A 22,167-nucleotide genomic window follows, 5' to 3' on the forward strand; every position below is an offset into this window, starting at 1 on the left:
GGAGTCTAGTACTAGGAGTCTAGTACTAGGAGCAGTAAATACAACAATATAGCGCTACTGCAACCATACCATGCGTTTACCGGGAGCGGGAGCGAGAGCACTGCCCTCACCGGCTGAGTTAAATAATGAAGCTTAACAGTACATGCAAGGTGTTAGCCAAGCGGCTGCTGCTAACAATCAAGCAACCAAGTCAGAACACAATGTTAAGACCAGATAATTAGCTTCTAAGAAAGAGAACAGCCCGCATAGAACCGTAGGCCATGGTTACAGTAGTAACCGCACATGCGGAGCACACAGCACCCGCAGTGAAGATGTTCTCTGCATATCATCCTAGTGCTAGGAGTCTAGTACTAGGAGCAGTAATACAACGATCTAGCGCTACTGCAATCAAACCCTATGTTACCACGAGCGGGAGCACTGCCCTCACCGGCTGAGTTAATAGTTAAGCTTAACAGCAAGGCTGCTGCTACCAATCAAGCGACCAAGTCAGAACACAAATGTTAAGACCAGATAATAGCTTCTAAGAAATAGAAAGTACTTACCTTACTCTCTGCATCTAAACGAAAAACGGGTTTAAAATATGACACTCTGGGCTTTCCATACTAAATTGAATGAGGGACACAGCCAAAGCTGGGACTCAAATGCTAATGATAGCTCGGGCACAACGCCACAAGCAGAACTTTCAAAAGAGCATAAGGGCAACTTTATTGGAGAGGAAGCGGGAACACTGTCGTTGTTGTGGAAATAATTATCATAAGACGCCAATTAGTAACATACAGGACAAACCTCAATGTCTGTTTACCTTCTTTAAGGACACAGGCGGCTTAGCCAATAATGTTATTGTTCCCATTCTGTGACCGGTCAATACTGGGATACAGATGGTCTGTGTTGTGGGTACACTGGGACACTTCCTTCTCTGTATTTGTGGACTCCAAGGTAAAATCTTCGAGGTCATAAGTGTCCGAGGCAAGTAGCTCTGTGTTCCCACACTGTTTTGGCTATCTCCTCAAATATGTTGTTTACTCTCTGCGAAACCAGTTAGATGGGCTGGCAAGAGAGAGGCTCTCCAGAATTGACGTGGCAACTCTACCGTGAAGTCAGAACCTCTGACTCTTGGACTTGTGATGTGAATCCTCCGGCCGTTAACTCCAAATAAACCATCATGTGTTTGACATCAAAGCTACTGCTCTTCCCGTGTCTCCTTCCTGAGTCGGTGACTCCCACTGCATAGCTACACGGAAGTTTCCTCTACAGTCGTCACCAGAAAGTCTAAGCCAAACAAAAAATAAGACAGCAATCAGGACAACTTGGCTGGGAGAGGGTGCGGGGACACAGCCATCACCAGCAACAAGCTGACACCAACCTGTCTGTCGAGGCTCTGCACAGCGCACAGCCGGCCACAGCTCCTGGAGGACGCGTTAACGACCCGTAGCTCCGACTGTCAGTCACGATGGACATATCCAGTGCTTAAAGCACATCCTCTGGCGGTCAGTAGGGACGAAATAGAACTGCTATGCTGAAATGTAATATGTAAGAAGAAAGTGAAACATTTAGATTGAAATGATACATGAACACTGGGGGCTTGAATGTGTGATGAGAGAAGAAAATAAAGTAAAAAGGCTTGGAAAAGCAGCAGAATATTTGAACTGCAAACTTTTGACCTAACTTGATGGCGAATTATCTGTCGCCATGCCAACGGCATTTGATTACATCCCATAATACGCTTAGATGCGTTGATGGCTGCATCGTTACCAAACCTGTGAAGTTTTGGGCCGTTTGGAGCATTTTCACTGAAGTTATGAGAAAACCGTGTTTCATGGTGAGAATTGTGCTGCCATGGCAACGGCAATTCAGGAAATCTCAAAACTGTCCCGTAGATGTCTTCACGGCTGGACTGTTAGCACGCATGTGAACTTTGAGCACTTTTTGAACATTTTCATAGGAGTTATAGCGACATCGTCTTTTATGGCGAGGGATTCAAGCCCCAGCCCCAGTTTCCATGGCATATGATAACACCCCATAATTGACGTAGAGCTGTTGAGGGCTGGACCGTTAACCATTATCTGAAGTCTGGTGCTGTTTTGACCCTTTTCATAGGCGTTACGACAACATCGTGTTTTATGGTGAGATGTCAGATTTGACGTAGAGCTGTTGAGGCATGGAGAGGTGATATACAGGTGAAGATTGTGGGACGACCGGACCGTGTCCATTGGAGCTAAAGCGACATCGTGTTTTATGGCGAGGGATGCGTTTCCATGGCAACAGCCTATGGTGAGATCTCAGATTTGGCGTAAAGCTGTTGAGGCATGGACCGGTGATATACAAGCGAAGTTTGGGGGACGATCGGACCGTGTCCATTGGAGTTACAGCGACATCGTGTTTCATGGCGAGGGATGTGTTTCCATGGAAACGGCATATGAAGACACCCCATAATTGACGTAGAGCTGTTGAGGGCAGGACCATTAACCATTATCTGAAGTCTGCTGTTGTTTTATGGAGAGGGATACGCATCCCTCTCCATAAAACAACAGCAGACTGCCATAGTAACACCACATTACGTAACATCAGATTTGATGTAGAGCTGTGTTAACCATTATCTGAAATCTGCTGCTCTGAGCATGTCAGTTGGAGTTTTGACATCATCGTGTTCCATGACACAGGTGTTTATATTTGAGCTAAAGAGTGTCCAGAGATCAAAGGTTTCCATGGTGATGTGCAGTAATCAGTGAGAGGAGAGCATTTTCATTGTTCTGAATGAGAGATAAACCTCTTACATGTGAACGTTTTGTTGAAGAAACGTAACAGATATCGGTGAAATTTCAAAGCGTGAAGCATGTCAAGGAACTTGAGCATATGAAGTGTACTTTTTGTGTACTTTCGGGTTGATAATGTGGCCTTTTTGGCAGATTAACTAAAGGTGTGCGGCTGCTGTGGTGTTGAAAGTTTTGGTCACTTCATGCCCTCAAGAGGCATTTTCTTTAATTATTTTGCTTAATTATTTTTTATTTTTCAAGCTACGAGATGTTTTCCTACGTTTGTAATGAGAAATGATGTCTCAGGAATGTAGGGTTTGGGAATTATGGCAGGTTTAAAAGAAAATATGAAGGCAAAATTAGATCTGTCCTCCATTCTAGCTGTGACATTACGCACTCTAAAATCTGAAGAAGGCCTCTTTACCAAGGTCTGAACAATGTTTAATATCTCTAAAAGTATGAATCAGATTTAAAAATTGTGTTACACGAATAATGTCAGAAAGATTTGTAACATTTTAAAGTTGGAATGAGGTTTCTGAGTGAAAGTATGAAGGAACAGTTAGCAGTTGAAGTCGCATGAAGATTGTTCAAGTCTGAAGAGTTTCTCCATTGACTTCCATGTTAAAAATGTGATGAATTATGGGATATATCTCTGGAGTTATGAAAGTTATGAATGAAAAGTAATAGCCATCGATTCCCGACCGAGCTGAACGTTTTGATGTTTGAACGGAGTTTCTGCGATGTGGAATGTGGGAAGAAGAGGCGCAAAATAACCCGGCAGAATAATAAAGAATTTCGTGCGTCGAAGAACAAGTAGTTAGAATGGTGTATCAGCATTCCCACTAAATCAACAGACACATACAGTATATATATATATATATATATATATATATATATGAGGAGAGCGAGTGGTCGCTGCGTTTGCATGTGCCACCATCTTTACTATATTAATTTATTAATGAATAAATATAAGAAATATGAGCTTTTTGTAACAATACCATGAATGAAAAGAGCAACAAATATTCCTTCCCCTTCACTAACATTCCTGTTCACTAACCTTGTATTGTTCCATAGGTGTGTAATGGTGTGACAGACTGCCCTGATTCCACATTGGCTCCACTTGGAGGCCCCACTGATGAGCAGGGTTGCAGAAGCTGGAGCTCCTGGGGTCCGTGGAGCCCCTGCACCACCTCCTGTGGGACAGGGTCCATGAGCCGGCAGAGAACCTGTCCTGAAGGAGACCCACTGCGCCAGTGTCGGGGGCAGGACCTCCAGAGGCAGCAATGCTTCAACACCACCTGCCCTGGTAAGGAGCTGGACATGAACTCTAAGACGAATATGTTTAATAATGAACAATACCACAGGTTAAAATCACATATGTACTGTATTTGTACTAAAAAGTGATGCTCTCTGCTATCTTTAGTGGATGGTCGGTGGTTGCCGTGGGGTAGCTGGTCTAACTGTTCCAGCTGTGGTGGAGTGCAGGTCCGAAACAGAGGCTGCGTCTCTCCTCTCTACGGAGGCAGAGACTGTTCCCAGCTCCCTGGATTCAACCTACCCATGGAAATCAGTAAGTAAAGGTTGAAATGAAAATAATCTAACCAAATCAATCTGCATTTTTTATTGAATAAAGCAAGTATTTATGAATTTGCACTATTTAAATGTTGCGCATGTATTGTTACTTAAAATATACAATTCAAGATCTCATCAAAAAAAGATTAACAGTACGGTTGCAAAGAGCCTCCCCTCAGAGAACATAAGAACAGCCGCCCCCCCCCCCCCCCCTCCCAATTATTATTGCTATTATTATTATTATTATTATTGTTGTTGCTATAATGCAGGGGTATTTAATTGCATTTCAAAGAGGTCCAGGAAGAGAAAATGTCATTAAATGCTCTGTTTTCGCTGTCTACCTTTCTCTTTTTTGAGCACACCATTTGAAATTACTCCGACTGTTTCTCTCTTCTTGTCTCGTCTCTGTGTGTTTGAATCTATCGTGCTGACTCACTGACTGCACCGATTTGATTGGCTGAGTAGCCTCAGCGTTAAAACATTAAACAATAACTTTTTTAAACCTTTTTATCTTTATGTTTTAAACATTTTTTTAAAACATTTTTAACATTTTCAACATTGTGGATAAATCCTTATATGTTCCCGGCAACACACTGAACGTAAACTTTGCCTCCTTATTACACTCACCCCTACTTTAGTGCTGGGAACAATGAGTCTGCCTCTTTGATGCGCACAGGCGGATGATGCGGGGATGCAATGTAGACAGGAATAAACGCAGATCATCCTCTGGCTGCAGCTGACCGCTTTTTATCAAAGTCAATGCGGAAAACCCGCACTCACATACACAGGTAGGTGGAGGTGAAGGGAATGAGCACTTTTACAGCCTTTTTGGCAAGGTGGGGGAACTCGGTCTCCACAGACAGCCAAAAGTGTGCAAGTGACGTTTTCTGCCAGAAGCTGTCTCCTCTCTCACTTTAGGTAACTTCACTAAAAATCGATCCATGTTGCCGCTCGCATAAAGTTAGCTGAAGTTAACTAGCTAAATTTCACTGTTTCTCGTTATTTTTTTCTCACGCTGCGCCTCCCCTGAAGCTCTCTGGCGCCCCTCCGGGGAGGCGCGCCTCACACAATCCGCTGATCTAAATAATAAAAAAACATTAACTTCTCTCATTTGTTTCCTGTCCCACCCCAGAGCCTTGTCCTGATGATGGCTGTGCAAACACCAGCTGTCCCACTGGGCTGGTGAGACACAGCTGTGCCCCTTGCCCAGTGTCCTGTGCACACATCAGCAGTGGGACCACCTGTGATTCAATAGCACCCTGCTCCCCTGGTCAGTGAAAAGGACCATGGAATATCTTGTGCTGTAAAATAAATGGCTGCTGCTTGTCATTTACATATCTCTCACAACTTCAACTTGTCTCCAACTCCAGGTTGTTGGTGTCCAGATGGCCAGGTGATGAGCCATAAGCAACAGTGTGTGCTACCAGAGGAGTGTGTGTGTGAAGTGGCAGGTGTGCGCTACTGGCCGGGCCAGCAGATAAAATTGGACTGTGAGATCTGTGTTTGTGAGAGGGGAAGGCCCCAAAGATGCCAGTCTAACCAAGACTGTTCAGGTGAGTCTGAAACAGGCAGTTTTACCTTAAGATCAACATCTAATCTACAGTTGACTTTTACCCATATGCACCTTTGTTTGAGCGATCGTACACAGTCATTTTTGTCACCCTGCAGTGCACTGTGGCTGGTCCTCCTGGTCTGAGTGGGGGGAGTGTTTGGGGCCCTGTGGGGTTCAAAGTGTCCAGTGGTCGTTCCGCAGCCCAAACAACCCCATCAAGCATGGAGACGGGAGAACGTGTAGAGGAATTTACCGGAAAGCCCGCCGGTACGTAGCCCTGTTCACATGGTATTCTTAACTACTTGATTACAATACTATACTTCTACTCTCAGATACTGAATCCATGGCCCATAGGTTTTACTCTAAAGATATTGGAAAACCCAACATCCTTTTAACTAGGATGGCCAAATGTCCAATTTGAGGTAGATTATAATGGTTCCAAAAGGATGAATGTTAATGTTTTTATTTTGTATTTGTTACTGCCACCATCACAACATTTGTTTTAATTTGGAATAAAATTGACCTCTTTTGAACCGTTAGAGCCAATAGAATCGAGGGGAAGTTCCAAAATCCATCTAAACATTACCATTGGTGAATGCATGCCAGCACGCCCAAAACCGGAAACTGGGTTGTAGCTCTCACAAGCATGCATATGAAATCTCCGTTTTTGAGGGTTTTTGACAAAAATAGAATGATGGATTATCAGTAATAATTTTAAAGTGACACAGAGACATTGGATTAACCTTGAGCAGCGTTTTTATTCCCTTGAACACAACTTTTGATCACAAAACAGCAAAGGTAAGATGTAATTATTGTTATGGTTTTGAAAACTGATGTTTTCTTGCTCTGTTCTGGCTGCTCGCTCAGTGAGTTCTGGCCGTGCAGTGATGATACTTATACCAATGGAATCTGTGGAATCTCAGTTTTCAGATGATATTTCGTTTGTGCAGATAGTATGAAGTATAAAATATCGTTTTTGTGAGTTATGAGCAGAAATAGCATTAGCCCGTTTTCGCTAAGGGCTCATTTAGACGCTTCTTGTGAGACTTGTGTTTTGTTTTGGTAAGAATGGTTCGTATCGTCAGTTAGCTGAGTTTCTTCCCGTTAGGTGGGTATGACACATTCATAGTTTGTTAAATGTTAAGAAGCCCTGAGACTAGGGATAGGTACCGAGCCCCAGTATTAAACGGGCCCCGGGGCTGAATTATTAAAGACCGTGGTACCGTTAAGCTCCGACGTTATCGGTCTTTTTATCGGTACTGGAGACATGTAAAAAATACATGTAGTATGTATTATTGCTACACAGACATTATATTGCAGTTTTAGTGTCGCCAACTCCGTTTCTAATACGCAAAAATACTGCAAAATGCGCCTATGATTATTTTTTGTATTTTCGATCTTTCCAATCCAGTCCCCCGTCTGTGTGCGAGGGGGCGGGGCAGTTTACACACACGCAGCTGCTACATGCAGCAACATACACACACGGAGGAGATGGCGGAGAGAATGCGCTCCGAGGTGTGGTTAAACTTTACCCGTCTCGATGCGGACAATCCTCGTTACCAAAAGCGCAATAAGAGTTTAGCATGTAAGGGCGGTAACACGAGCAATTTGTCTAAACATTTAGTAAAAGTGCACCACATTCAGACGGAGAAATGCACCGAGTTCGACTGTCTTTCTAGCTCTGTAGCCCCATCCACGAGTAACTTTTCCACGTCAGGTATTATGTATGCTAGCAGCAACACAAGGAGTTAACTCAATGATACAAACATGGGTTAATGATTAGAGGTAACTGAGATATTTATTTTGTTAAAGTTTCAGCTATTCTGTCATCAAATTATTTAATACGATTTGTTAAAGCATTGTTGTTTCTTTTGATGTGAAATATTATTTATTTTATTTAAATAAAAAGCAATGTTAGTTTTGTTCACAATTTGTTTAGTTAGTTTACCTTGTTTTTCTCTCCAAAAGAACCGATAAGAGTACCGTTAAAAGACCGGACCGATAAGCGGTATCGATAAAAGTAGTAGTATCGTTAAAACCTTAACGATACGCATCCCTACCTGAGACACAGTTTCGTGAAAAAAAAGCTTAACAAGTTAACACCTGAAGGCAAAAATGACACTCTAGTATAGAACATCTTAAAGAAAATAAGCAATTTTTATCAAAATGTACTGCCAACTTCATGGTCTCCACAGGAGATCTTAGTTGCACAATATAACACAGAGCAATAACCGACTAGTTTGCTATATTTGCTGTACATTTTAAGGATCCTTCAAAGATGAAACGTATTGAAGTTACATCAAGATGACAAACTATCCCATGCTATCAATTACATTTACCAAACCTTAAAGAAGTCCCATTCTGTGTGTTTGTTTACCGCCCTGCCTGTTTGGGCAAACACACATGTATTCCAATACTCCAGTGTGTGTGTGTGTGTGTGTGTGTGTGTGTGTGTGTGTGTGTGTGTGTGTGTGTGTGTGTGTGTGTGTGTGTGTGTGTGTGTGTGTGTGTGTGTGTGTGTGTGTGTGTGTGTGTGTGTGTGTGTGTGAGTGTGTGTGTGTGTGTGTGTGTGTGTGTGTGTGTGTGTGTGTGTGTGTGTGTGTGTGTGTGTGTGTGTGTGTGTGTGTGTGTGTGTGTGTGTGTGTGTGTGTGTGTGTGTGTGTGTGTGTGTGTGTGTGTGTGTGTGTGTGTGTGTGTGTGTGTGTGTGTGTGTGTGTGTGTGTGTGTGTGTGTGTGTGTCCACAGGTGCCAGACAGACCCCTGTGATGATTGTGAGTACCAGGGTCAGTCTCACGCTGTGGGAGACAGATGGAGGTCAGACCCCTGCCAGTTATGTCACTGTCTGCCCAACCTCACAGTGCACTGTTCCCCCTACTGTCCTCACGCTGTTAGTGGATGTCCACAGGTAAGAGTGTCTCATGTGTATTTTGAGACAATAGTGGCTGCGATATGCAGTTTGTAAGTATGTAGCCATTACGCAAATGCAAACATGATGCAGTACATTGGTACATGAGTATTTGACCATGTGTGCTAAATGCTCTTTTGTTTCAATCTTATCTCATGGAAATAGTTTTATCAACAGCTCTGCTTCTTCTACCTCCACATAGTTGTGTTCCATAGCAACTTAAACCAAATGTGTCACCTAATCAAATGTTAAATGTCGTTTTGTTTGTGCAGGGCCAGGATCTGGTGCCTGGAGAGGGAGACAGATGCTGCTACTGCCAAGGTAAAATCAGGACTGTTGTTCTGCTATCTATACTAAACAAATGTCTTCCTGGTTAATGATGAACATAATTTTTCCTTCACAAATTAAACACAAGTTAATCAATCGTTACTAATGTTCTCACTAAGTGATCCTAAATGTCAAAGATGACGTTGATGCCAACCTCATCTCTGACATTTAGGATCCTTTTTTTCCATATTGGTATCCTTTTTTCTTTAAATTTAGGTCAAGGAGGCGAACCCTTACTCCCCTCTTCTTGTGAATATAGACATATCTCAAGTGTACCTGAATTAGTTTATATAGTTCGATTTTTTACTAACTTGAAAAGAGGATAAGTTCATGAAAAAATAGTAAGAAATCCTACTGATTTAATCCTTCAAAGACAAAACTAAAGCACTCTAGATATAACCTCCAGTTCAATGTTTAAAATACTGCAATATTAAAGCGAGTGCTCTCTAACATTAACCTTTCTGTTCTACAACCGCTCTGCAGGAGGAAATGACACCATCACTGTGACAATAAGTCCAGTCACTGTGACATCCAAGCCAGCAGAGGGCACTACACCTCTGGTTCCAACATATCCACTTCCTCCTGGAGGTTAGTGTACTTTTCAAATGATCAGTTGGTCATGCAGTTTCCCAGGTAGAGATCTTTATATATACAGTCTATGGTAGAGATAGACCATTTCATATTTTTTTCTAGGACTTTTATTCAATGGTTTATTTACTTCCACTCATTGTAATATTATCTTACCTCTCCTCTCGCTGTGTTTAGATGATTGTTGGTCTCCTCTGGGTGTTCAGACCCTCCCAGCCTCCAGTTTCAGAGCCTCGTCACAGCAGAGTGGGCACCCGCCTGAGGCAGGCCGCCTCCATTGGCAGGACCCCCATACAGACCTTCAGGTACACCAAGCTGATTTGAATCTCGGCTGTTTTTGGTAATCCTCGGTTTACCTTTTAGGTCACTAGCAGCATTAAACTTTTGATTTTGGGTGAATTGACTTGATATGTGTTAGATGAAATGCCATTAATTCTTTAATGGTCCAATAATACACCAAATCTTGCAAAAATAATGTCTGTATTGGAGGTTTTTTTACATTAACTTCCAAGTCATTCTCTGAATAAAACTGGGAAACTAAACTGAAAGCTCTATATCAAATTTGGCAGCTACTAATATTAAAGTGCTTTCAACTAAAAACAATGGATGCCAAAGGCTTTATCTAACATATAATGTTGTCAACAAACTGTATTTTGCTTTGCAAATAGCCAACTCTGTATTGACACAAATTTTGATGAAATTAACGCTTTCAAGTCTACAACATGGGAAGTTTCCCAATCTCTACCATCCTGCTGCAACATTACTTGTAATCTGCAAAAACCTTTATATACAGGGCTGGAGTCCAGAACCAGAGGAATATAGGGACCTACCACAGCGGAGGCCTGAGGGACACGCCAGCACCACACAGAGCCCGTACCTACAGATAGACCTGCTGAAATCATACAACATCACCGGTAAACATTCATGCGGATGCCGTAGAACACCGAACACAGCAATACTGGTTTACTAAATTGCCAATTCCAACATGAGATTATATACCGTATATAAACACATTTCATCTCTCCCCCTCCTGTAGGTGTGTTAACCCAGGGTGGTGGTGTATTTGGCACATTTGTCTCCAGCTTCTACCTCCAGTTTAGCCAGGACAGCAGACGGTGGTACACTTACAAAGAGCTTGTTACTGATGCCCGTCCCAGAGCCAAGGTTAGACAACAAAACCTACCAAATCCATTCTACTCTCCATCACATGCATTTAAGGCCCATTGTCATTGCTTTTACATATTTTGTAATTGATGTATTTTTTACTCTCCCTCCAGGTTTTCCATGGTAACCATGATGACCGCGGGGTGGCAGAGAGCCGGCTGGACAGGATGGTGTCGGCTCAGTTTGTCCGGTTGCTGCCACATGACTTCCAGAACGGCATCTACCTTCGCCTTGAGATCATGGGCTGTGGAGATAGTAAGGAGATAGTTTAATGCTACTTTGCTTATGATTTTTGTCTACAAATTAGATTCCTAATTGCTCTCGTCTCTTGGCCAACAGGTAACCACTGGTCGACCACTCCCACTCCTCCCTCCCTAGTCACCCCAGCAGGTGGCTGCAGAAAAAAAGAGTTCCAGTGTAAAAACGGTCGCTGTGTGCCAGCAGGTCCACTGGGAGTGGTGTGTGATGGAGTCAATGACTGTGGGGATGGATCAGATGAGCTATACTGTGGTGAGCACGTCACAACACACCTCAGTTTAATTTAGTGTAGAAGAATCCCACGCATGGCCCTTTGCTGCATGTCATCCCCTCTTTCCCCATTTATTTTCAAAAAGGAAGCCATTTTGAATTAGTCTGACCATTACTCAATTGTAGGTACGCAGCCATCCCCCACCCCTATCAGTCCACGCAGCTGTCCTGCCGGTCAGTTCTCCTGCCCACCACCAGGGGGCTGCATCGAGGCAAAGCAGCGTTGTGATGGGATCCCCAACTGTCCCAAAGGAGAGGATGAAACTGGCTGCCACTACTATGAAAACATCACCACCCAGTCAGACAGGTAAAAGGCATTATTGTCATAGTGGTGCTAATAATAGATGTAGTAAATTAAGTGATGAAGAAGAATGTTAGGTATTTTTTACTTTTCATGGTTGTGTGCTTATTTACAGACCACACACACCCACCCCAGCTCCTCTCAGGACTCCATCCAAAGCTGCTGTTACTCATCCTGCAGTAACACCAACGGTAGACGAACACTTCAATTAATCATCAGATTTTCAAAATACTTAATTTCTTCGTCATTGATGTTTATGCCTTTTTTTACTTATTTTATGTCCAAATATTTTTTTAAACCTAAGATAATAATTAACAAAGGGTTTACCAGATATGATACATTTGATTCAAACATTGTTCATTCAAATGACATACAAGCAAATACACAAACACCCTTTTGCAGCATACAACACAGATCAGTTTAACAGTGATGACTATGGATGCCTTAAAATTATAAAACTTACTTGTTTAAGTAATATTAACATTTAACATACTCAGTCAAGTAATAATAATTGTTATTATAATACTCAACGGCTACAATGCAGTTGAAAAGGTGTATAAAAAACGTTATTTATTGTTTTTCCACCCATCTTGGCACTGAAAGACCTGCAGACAGAATAAGCCACATCAATATACATTTAACTTATGTTCTAATGTATTTACAGGATGGTGTCCCCGGATATCGTGGTGAGTGTAAATACAGTTCTCATTCATAACACTCCGTTCGATGTCTCACTATGGGATGCGCCTCATCGCGGAGCAAACAGAAGCATCAATCTCATTACGCCAATCCTGATTGGCTGGAGATCTTGACGTCAGCGTCAGGGAAATCACCCCCTATAAGTAGCTTGCGCCACAACGCATGCGCCATTCAAACACCTCTTCTCGCTTCAGAGCACATCTCTATAGTAGCCGGACAAGCTTAACGGTCCACAGACTGAACCCAAATATAACCATTTCGGTCGACGGGCGCTCGCCGGCTACTCCTTCTGCTTCGCAAGAAGACGGTAATACTAACGCCAGTTAGTATTAAAATCGACCTCGCCGTTCTTTCCCCGGAAAGTAAGGTAAGGTTTTGATTTTTCTCAAGCTAGCTACGCACCTGTTGCTAGCTAGCTTCCCCTTACTACCGACACCACGGTAGCGAGGACGCTTTTCTTTTTCTCTCTCACGGAGGAGAAAAGGATTAGAAGTATATTGACACACCAGTCAATATTCTTTGAGAACAAAGGACCCACACCGTCCCTTTTTCTCCGGATTAAGGACGGGTTGGTAACACTTTTTCTCTCAACGACGTACCTGTTACGAGCCGGTCCTCTCCACGCCACGAGGCGAACAAGATGGACGCCTCTCCCCCTCACACCAGAGGAGTCAGGGACTCGGAGGCTCGGTCATGTGGCTGCGGGTTGAAGATAGCAGGCACAGACTCACACCAGGTCTGCTCGTCCTGCCTCGGGCTGGAACACGCCCAGGAGGCTATCGACAACCCCGGCTCGTGCGGGCATTGTGCCCTTTTCACCCGAAAAAGCCTCCACCGACGGCTAGCACACCAAGCTAGCTTGTTGGAACAGGACTCCCTCATGTCCACTGATTCGCCGTTTGGCAATCAAGACACGGGGGCGTCCGCCGCAGAGACTGAGCCCCTCACTGTGTCGGTCTGGGGCTCACTAACAGCGGCAGCTGCGGAACCGGGATCCCACGCCGTTCAGGCCGGGACCCGGTGGCGGCAAGAGACGCGGGAACGGAGCCCCACGCCTCACCAGGCGGGAGCTCCCGGCGAGACCTCACCATGGTCTCGCCCGCAGAGGCTCGGCCTTCTCCGCATACCGCCGATGGAACTGCTGGTGGCAGCCCACCTCCCACCGAGGATGGGTCACCAAGCAGGAACCCCACGCTGCCAGAAAGGTGGACCGTTTCCAGTCGACCATGACTGAACGGTCCTACAGAGCCGCAGCGTTGTCCGCCAGGGCTCTGAACGTTGTTCAGGATGTGCTTGACATGCCCATTGTTCCCGAGGGGATTTTCGGCTCCGCTCTTGCCTCCATGCAGAGGAGATGTGAGTCGAAAAAGAAGGAGGACGAGGCCCTCCACCTCTGCCTCCCTCGAAGGGCCCAGCCGCTGCCTTCGCAGCGGCAGCCCTTCGTCCAAGCTGCTCCGAACCCTGCTCGGTTCAAAATACCGAAAACGCAGAGGTCGCAGTCCGCCCCGAGTCCCCAGCCCAGGCAGGGGACGAGGGCGAGCTGGCCTAGAAAATCTCCGGTTCCGGCTGCAGCCCAGGCGCAGCCAACCCAGAATTTCGGCCAGCAGTCGAGGAAGAAGAAGCGAGCGGCGTGACAGCCCCTCCTTCTCCCCTCTGTGACAGAGCTGGAAGTCTACGGTTCCCCAGCTCTAAATGTGTTCCCGCCGCCTCGAGAGATGCCTCAACACCATCCTCAAGTCCGCGTAAACACATGTCACACACTTATTGATTTTTCTGTCATAAAACATTTTCCGCTGACGCATCCAGGCTTCGAGCCAAGGGCGCAGCTCGAAAATGAAAAGAAAAACAATAAAAACAATAAACAGTCCGTCAACTGTTCCCCTTCTGAGAGCAGCTACGGCCTCTCTCAAAGGGCGGACAATTGACGGGTCTGTGAAGGCACCACCGTCACGCGCATGCGCAGTGCCGGCTGGGGCTGTAAAGGCACCACCGTCACGCGCATGCGCAGTGCCGGCTGGGGTCGTGAAGAAAAGCCCGCCCCGAGTCCCCAGCCCAGGCTGGAGACGAGGGCGAGCTGGCCTAGAAAATCTCTGGTTCCGGCTGCAGCTCAGGCGCAGCCAACCCAGAATTTCGGCCAGCAGTCGAGGAAGAAGAAGCGAGCGGCGTGACAGCCCCTCCTTCTCCCCTCTGTGACAGAGCTGGAAGTCTACGGTTCCCCAGCTCTAAATGTGTTCCCGCCGCCTCGAGAGATGCCTCAACACCATCCTCAACACCATCCTCAAGTCCGCATAAACACATGTCACACACTTATTGATTTTTCTGTCACAAATCATTTTCCGCTGACGCATCCAGGCTTCGAGCCAAGGGCGCAGCTCGGAAAAATTAAAAGAAAAACAATAAACAGCCCGTCAACTGTTCCCTTTCTGAGAGCAGCTACGGCATCTCTCAAAAGGCGGATTACAGGCGGGTCTGTGAAGGCACCACCGTCACGCGCATGCGCAGTGCCGGCTGGGTTTTTTTAAAAGCACCACCGCCACGCGCATGCGCAGTGCCGGCTGGGGTTGTGAAGGCACCACCGTCATGCGCATGCGCAGTGTCGGTGGGGATTGTCGAAAGGGGGCACCACTGTGTTCAGACACTAGAGGGCCCCATAACACAACAAATAGAGACTCAGAGGGGAAGAGATGTGACATCTCCACTGGCTCTAAGGAGCATGCAGTGGAAGATCCTCACATCATCTGCCTGGGTTTTCAAGACAGTAACACGGGGCTACAGACTCCAATTCGCTGTCACCCCCCCTCGCTTCTCGGGCATTCTGCATTCGCAGGCCCGAGGAGAGTCAGCCCATATTCTGGAGAGAGAGATTCTCTCTCTCCTAGAAAAGAGGGCTATATCTATTGTACCCGCCGAGCAGAGTCAGGGCGGCTTCTATTCCAAGTACTTCCTCGTTCCCAAACGGGGAGGGAACGGAATTCGGCCAATACTTGATTTGAGGGCTCTGAACAAATATCTAAGAAGATATAAGTTCAGAATGCTCACTCACACATCTCTGCTGCGGCTCGTGCGACAAGACGACTGGTTCACATCAGTCGACCTGAAAGATGCGTATTTTCACATCCCAGTATATTACCCACACAGGAAATATCTGAGATTCGCATTTCAGGGGATCTGTTATGAATACAGAGTACTCCCCTTCGGTCTGTCTCTCAGTCCAAGGGTGTTTGTACGATGTACGGAAGCCGCGATAGCCCCGTTAAGACAACAGGGTATTCGCCTGGCGACCTACCTGGACGACTGGCTGCTTCTCGCACAGTCGGAGCAGGAGGCTGTTACGCAGACGAATGTCCTCGTAAAGCACCTGCTCAACCTGGGTTTCATAATAAACACAGAGAAGAGCATGTTGTGCCCCGCGCAGACTATACTCTTCCTGGGTTTACGCCTGAACTCGGTGCCCTTTTCAGCTCGCTTGTCAGCGGATAGAGTGAAAGCTTTCAGAGCTTGTCTCGCTCTTTTCCAGCTGCGCAAACATGTTCTCTTCAGATCATGCCTGCGATTGCTGGGGCTCATGGCGTCAGCCATCCTGGTCGTACGACTGGGACGCTTACACATGAGGGAGTTTCAGCGCTGGGTGGCCGCCCTAAAACTAAACCCGAGAGTGATGGTTACTGTGAAATGCGTAATGGCACTGCGCCACTGGCTGCACCCAACTTTTCTAGTACGAGGTGTGCCTATGGGTGCTGTCCTTTCACGGAAAGTGGTCACCACGGACGCATGTCTGACAGGTTGGGGAGGTATTTATGAAGGTCGCCCGGTGAGGGGTCTCTGGAGCAGAGACCTCCAGCGGGCACACATAAATTACCTGGAGCTTTTAGCAGTGTTTCTCACCCTAAAACGCTTTCTGCCTTTCCTCAGGGGACATCATGTCCTCGTGAGGACAGACAATACGACCACAATATCGTATATTAACCGCCAAGGGGGTTTGCGTTCTCTCCAGTTACACACACTGGCGCGCAAACTTATCCTATGGAGCGGTAGGCGTCTCCTCTCTCTGAGAGCGACGCACGTACCGGGAGTGAGGAACCTCGGGGCAGATCTACTGTCCAGAGGTATACCACTTTATGCAGACTGGACTCTACATCCAAGGATTGTGAGCCAGCTGTGGGTGCGTTACGGCAGAGCCGCGGTGGATCTGTTCGCATCGAAAGACAACGCTCAGTGTCAGCTGTTCTTTTCGATGTGCGATCTAAATGCACCGTTAGGCGTGGATGCACTCGCGCACAATTGGCCCCCGGGCCTTCTGTACGCGTTCCCACCCCTGGCTCTGATACCCCCAACTCTGGCCAGAGTGAGAGAGCAACGCCACACACTTATCCTGATAGCTCCGCACTGGCCAGCTATGTACTGGCTAGCGGAGATATATCAGCTGCTGTGCGGGCAGCCATGGCAGCTCCCACTACGCAGGGACATACTGTCCCAAGCGGGGGGGGCGATCTTTCACCCACACCCAGAGCGCTTGGCTCTATGGGCCTGGCCCGTGAGTGGTACAATCTAAATACAGTGTGACATGACGCTGACCCTGGCAGCTGCCAAGCGAGCCAGTGGCACTCATGCACTATCTGTACAGTTTTCATGCACTCTGTTTGCCCTGGGGCAGCCTGACCCTGCCTTTATCTTAAGGCGGTCGGTTCGGGTACCACATTTGACATTAAGGCATCCTCCCCGCCACTGTATTCCTCCGGGGAACAGCGGCCGGATTTGCCGTGTCCAGCCCGTGCTTCACGCACGTACAGGGACAGATCAAGGGTGCTTTGTCATAATGACCAACCCCTTGTGTCCTGGGCTAACCCTTATAAGGGCAAGCCTGTTACTAAGCAACGGCTCTCCTACTGGTCTGTGGAAGCAATTGCTTTGGGGCTCATACGAGTCAGAGTTCGCAGGCACCCTCGGGTCCGCGAGCTCTTTCGACTCAGGGTCTGGCTGCATCCTGGACTCTGTCCAGGATGTCTCCCATCCAAGACATTGGTGCAGCGGCGAGCTGGTCCTCGCCGCTCACTTTTGTCTGCCTCCTAACAGGCTGGACGTTCTGCTCCCAGTGTGACTCAAGCAGTGCTGGGCACCTGGTTGAGTCAGAGCTCTACCTGTTAAGTTCTGGTTGGTTTGGTGATTTTCGAGATAAGCTCGTCTGGCAATACGGGAGCTACAATTTCCCATAGTGAGACATCGAACGGAGTGTTATGAATGAGAACTATAGGTTACTTACGTAACCCCAGTTCTCAGAGTAACATGAAGTGAGATGTCTCACCAGACGGCCCTCCTTGCTATGGTGAAGCGAGAAGAGGTGCTTATTTTGAATGGCGCATGCGTTGTGGCGCAAGCTACTTATAGGGGGTGATTTCCCTGACGCTGACGTCAAGATCTCCAGCCAATCAGGATTGGCGTAATGAGATTGATGCTTCTGTTTGCTCCGCGATGAGGGGCATCCCATAGTGAGACATCTCACTTTATGTTACTCTGAGAACTGGGGTTACGTAAGTAACCTATAGTTCACATTAATTCATTAACAGTTCATTTAAAAAATATATTACCACAAGCCATATCCTTAATTGTTTTTTATTTTCATAGTTCGGTTTGCCAAAATGGCTCTGTTAAATGGTTATAAAAATCATTATATTCTTGCAGGCATCTGCTCCTCTTCCCTTGGCCTGGAGGATGGGAGGATTCGATATGGTCAGCTGTCCTCATCCTCCTATCGGGAAAACAACCCTGCTGATGCTGGACGACTTAACATTGTCCCTAATGTGTGAGTGATCTGATAGATAATAAATACTGGAAAGAAAAAACCCAATATCGCAGAAAGAACACACAAAAGACAAATGTTGTCTCAACCATTGATTGATCTCTTCATGCATTTAAAAAAAAAAAAAAACAATATAAAGCATACAGAAAAAGAACAAACCATATCCTCTGTGCAGTCAGGTTATGGAGCCTGGGTGGAGCCCCTTACCTACAGATCCCAAGCCATATTTTCAAGTGGACTTCCTGGAGCCCATGTGGGTGTCAGGGGTGGTGACCCAGGGCAGTGAACGCATGTGGGGTTACCTCACCAAATACCGCCTGGCCTTCGCCCTGCACAGCAGCCTCTTCACAGACTATACTGAAGATGGGCAGCCGGGTGGTCCTGATAAGGTCTTTTTTTCTAATTTGGACATTTCGACTCTTTAATGTGTTTCCAGTTTATTGATACATCCCCATATGAGAAAGTTAAATCTAAGACAATCCACATCCTCTCTGTGGTGGTGTAGGTATTTGAGGTGCGGATGGTGGGCAGGACCCCTGTGACCCGCTGGCTTGGGCGGCTGGTCAGAGCTCGCTACCTGCGCATCATCCCTGTGGAGTTCAGACACACCTTCTACCTGCGGGCGGAGATCCTCGGCTGCAGAGGAGGTGAGGAATCAAATTAATAATAATAAAACTTTATTTATATACCACTTTTCATACATCACGTGCTTTACAAAATGGCACACATCACAAGCTAAAAATAAACAATAATACATTCCCCTCAGATCAGATGTTAGAACCTTTACAGATACATGCAGCAAAATATAACTTTTTAACAGGTTAAGAGACACAAGGAGTTAAAAGGTATGATAATAAAAGATAAAGATTTATCTCGGAAAGATAAGACACAAGACAAGTGAATAGATGCAACAATATAAAACCCAATCTAATAAAGTGAACATGTAGGTACAACAAAAATAAAAAGATAATAGTCATAATTCTAATAAATGTTTAACGATTAAAATATTTTAAAAAACAACGTAAAAAGAAATGATGTACAACTAAATGATAAAAATCAGAATTTTCAGAATTTCTTCTTGTTTACTAGCTTATAAGTGAGTTATTTGTTTTAGAGAAATATGACTGGCCCTACTTTACATCAGTTAACATGATACACCCTCTCCTCCTGTTATTTTAGATGAGCTGGTGACCCCCAGTAGGGTGACCACATCCCCCTCTGGTGGTGGGAGAGTGACAGTGCTGCGCTGTAAGCCAGGCCTGTTTGCCTGCCAGCACATTGAAGAGTGCGTCCCTGTCTCTGTGCTTTGCGATGGTAGACCGGACTGCAAAGACAGCTCTGACGAGATCAACTGTGGTGAGACCTGAGCGATGTTTGGTCGTGTCAATTTGTAATCTTCTTTTCAATCCTCACCACATTTGACTTGCCTTACTTGTGATTGAAAGCACTTTATCTTGCAGTTGAGTCAAGAAATACACAGTATCTTTTGGACTATTTTCCTTATCAATGTATGTTTTTGTATTTCTCTTCCTCAGGCACGGCTCCAACCAAAGGCTCTCCAGGGTTGCAAAACCAGACCAGCTCCTCAGGGGGACCAGGTTTCCATGGTGACAGTACAACAGGTGCCCCAGGCCTCCATACTACCAGGTCCCAAGGTGGCATTCCTGGTGTTGAAAGCCCTGGGGTCACAACAACTCCAAGTACAGGTACAATCAATGGTTGTTAAAGTCTGCTTTTCTCTGATTGCCGTTGGGTTTTAACCCCCCTTTTATGTGTGCCTGTTGCAAGTGATGTTTGATTATTCAAAACATTCATCTTCCCAGGGGTCACGACAGGTCACCCTGGACTGCATCTCACCACAAGCTCTTCTGGAAAACCTGGGTTGCAAACCACAACAAGTGAGACACAAAACAGCCTTTTTTAGTTATCCATAATCCAGGCAGGACCCATTGATTAACACTTGTACAGAAGAGACACAAATTGACATGTAAGACATATTTTCTTTTCATTTACAGCCTCATGGAACGCTACAACCCCCGATGATGATGGTAAACCCAGGGTGCTTTGCGTTGAAGGCCAGTTTGTGTGCCGGTCCTTTGGCTGTGTCGACTCGGCACAGGTGTGTGACGGCAGACAGGACTGTTTGGACGGGTCGGATGAAGAACGCTGTGGTATGCAGCAACAAACTGGAAGATTAGTGAAAGCACAGACAAATATGTAAAATAGCTGTTATTGATCTTATTGAAAATGCATTAATGTTTATTTTTAATGATGAACTTCACAGAAATTCAAAATATAAAAGAAAAAAATACCTGATGTATAGTTCCTGGAAAGACTGTGTGTTAAAATTGTTATTTTATTGTATTATCAGGCACAACAGCCAGACCTGCAGTGACCACACGGGCCCCCGAAGTGCCGAGCCCCTGCTCACACAAACAATTCTCTTGCAAGAGTGGGGAATGTGTTCACCTGGACCGCAGATGTGACCTGCAGAAGGACTGTGTGGATGGATCAGATGAGAAAGACTGTGGTAAGATAGAAGGACACTGTAAAAGTGGTAATAAGACAAAACAAAAGAGGGATATTCTGATATTTTTGCCACATTTTTTCCTCTCCTGTATAGTGGACTGCATCATGTCCCCGTGGACAGCATGGAGTGTGTGCAGTGTGTCCTGTGGTCTGGGCTCCTTGTTCAGGCAGAGGGACATTCTGAGGGAGGCTCTGCCAGGAGGGGCCTGTGGTGGAGCTCAGTTTGATGGTCGAGCCTGTTTCCCTCGAGCATGTCCAGGTCTGTTCCCTGAATCTGATGTCGTCTTTCATATAACACCAGTTTCAAGTTTCAAGTTTCAAAGGCCTTATTGTCATTAGCATATTAGCTACAGTGTAGATATGGCAATGAAAAACGTAGGTCACAGGCTCCTCCAACACTGCAACATATAGGACATAGATAGAACAGATAAAATAGAGAATGTTTGGAGATGTGCAAGTAAATACAAATAAAATATAAATAGTGCAAGAAGAGTCTATATACAAGTAAATGGAAGGATTTATTAGATAAATAATTGGCAAAATGCAATCAGATGAATGTTTATGGATGTTCTTTAAAAAGTTCAGGTGTTTAATAGTCTTATGGCCTGTGCTATAAAACTGTCCCTGAGTCTGGTGGTTTTGAGACCTGATCCTGCGGTACCGCCTGCCAGACGGCACCAGCTTTCTGATGTCATGGTTCTTCTCCTCTTGTAGTTGATGGTCACTGGGCAGAGTGGAGCGAGTGGTCCGAGTGTGACGCTCAGTGTGGAGGGGGTGTCAGACAGAGGAACAGAAGCTGCTCCGATCCTCCTCCGAAGAACGGTGGGCGGGACTGTGGGGGCATGACCCTGCAGAGCCAGAGCTGCAACAGCCAGCCCTGCACCAAAGACATCGGAACACAGACAGGTGGGGCAGACTGTCAAACACTAAACTCTGCCGGTGTTTGATTTATATCCAATTCTAATTACATTCACATTCATTCATGAGCGAAGTCTTAAAACAGGTTTACATATCCTAATTCTGGGAATTGAAAAGAAAAGTGGTTTAAAGGTCAAAGATGGGTTTGGGTGACAGTAAAACAGGGGAGAATGTGTCGTAAAATGAATGAAAGAGAAGGATGAAAGGAATATAAAAAGGTTAGAAAAGTGTCAAAAGAACTATAATTTCACGGGAAGGGGTAGAGGAAATCGGAGAATTTGGTTTGTGATATTACCAAATATCTGCAACAAACTAGAAACATGCAGGTCTACTACAACTCTCACTACTTTTAAATCCAGGCTGAAGGCTTTTATTTTTGCCGCTGTTTTTAATTGAACTATTCATACCTTACACTGCACTGTAACTTTTATTCATGTACCCGTGTTCATGTTTTATTATCTTTGCTTTTTAATGTTTCTAATGTGTGTTTTTGTAAAGCACTTTGAATTGCCTTGTGTTGAAAAGTGCTATACA

General features: G+C 45.5%; 1 protein-coding gene across 5 annotated transcripts in view; it reads left to right on the plus strand.

Moving 5' to 3' along the window:
* Window positions 1-22,167, plus strand: part of scospondin (subcommissural organ spondin) — a 132,784-nt gene that overhangs the window by 42,406 nt on the left and 68,211 nt on the right. For all 5 annotated transcript variants that reach the window (XR_004570838.1, XM_034234658.1, XM_034234675.1 and 2 more), the window contains 26 exons: window positions 3,828-4,059; window positions 4,177-4,323; window positions 5,458-5,595; window positions 5,696-5,878; window positions 5,994-6,144; window positions 8,623-8,782; window positions 9,055-9,103; window positions 9,593-9,697; window positions 9,875-10,002; window positions 10,491-10,611; window positions 10,734-10,861; window positions 10,975-11,116; window positions 11,201-11,371; window positions 11,516-11,696; window positions 11,806-11,881; window positions 12,355-12,376; window positions 18,069-18,189; window positions 18,362-18,575; window positions 18,692-18,833; window positions 19,366-19,542; window positions 19,722-19,892; window positions 20,010-20,084; window positions 20,202-20,357; window positions 20,558-20,716; window positions 20,810-20,974; window positions 21,430-21,621. Coding sequence is in view for 4 of the 5 variants with exons in the window: in XM_034234658.1 (XP_034090549.1) it covers window positions 3,828-4,059; window positions 4,177-4,323; window positions 5,458-5,595; window positions 5,696-5,878; window positions 5,994-6,144; window positions 8,623-8,782; window positions 9,055-9,103; window positions 9,593-9,697; window positions 9,875-10,002; window positions 10,491-10,611; window positions 10,734-10,861; window positions 10,975-11,116; window positions 11,201-11,371; window positions 11,516-11,696; window positions 11,806-11,881; window positions 12,355-12,376; window positions 18,069-18,189; window positions 18,362-18,575; window positions 18,692-18,833; window positions 19,366-19,542; window positions 19,722-19,892; window positions 20,010-20,084; window positions 20,202-20,357; window positions 20,558-20,716; window positions 20,810-20,974; window positions 21,430-21,621 (3,706 nt within the window). In the remaining variant the exon portion in view is untranslated. The remainder of the gene's footprint in view (window positions 1-3,827; window positions 4,060-4,176; window positions 4,324-5,457; window positions 5,596-5,695; window positions 5,879-5,993; window positions 6,145-8,622; window positions 8,783-9,054; window positions 9,104-9,592; window positions 9,698-9,874; window positions 10,003-10,490; window positions 10,612-10,733; window positions 10,862-10,974; window positions 11,117-11,200; window positions 11,372-11,515; window positions 11,697-11,805; window positions 11,882-12,354; window positions 12,377-18,068; window positions 18,190-18,361; window positions 18,576-18,691; window positions 18,834-19,365; window positions 19,543-19,721; window positions 19,893-20,009; window positions 20,085-20,201; window positions 20,358-20,557; window positions 20,717-20,809; window positions 20,975-21,429; window positions 21,622-22,167) is intronic.

The sequence above is a fragment of the Gymnodraco acuticeps genome, unplaced genomic scaffold (assembly GCF_902827175.1).
Source record: "Gymnodraco acuticeps unplaced genomic scaffold, fGymAcu1.1, whole genome shotgun sequence".
Lineage (NCBI taxonomy): Eukaryota > Metazoa > Chordata > Actinopteri > Perciformes > Bathydraconidae > Gymnodraco > Gymnodraco acuticeps.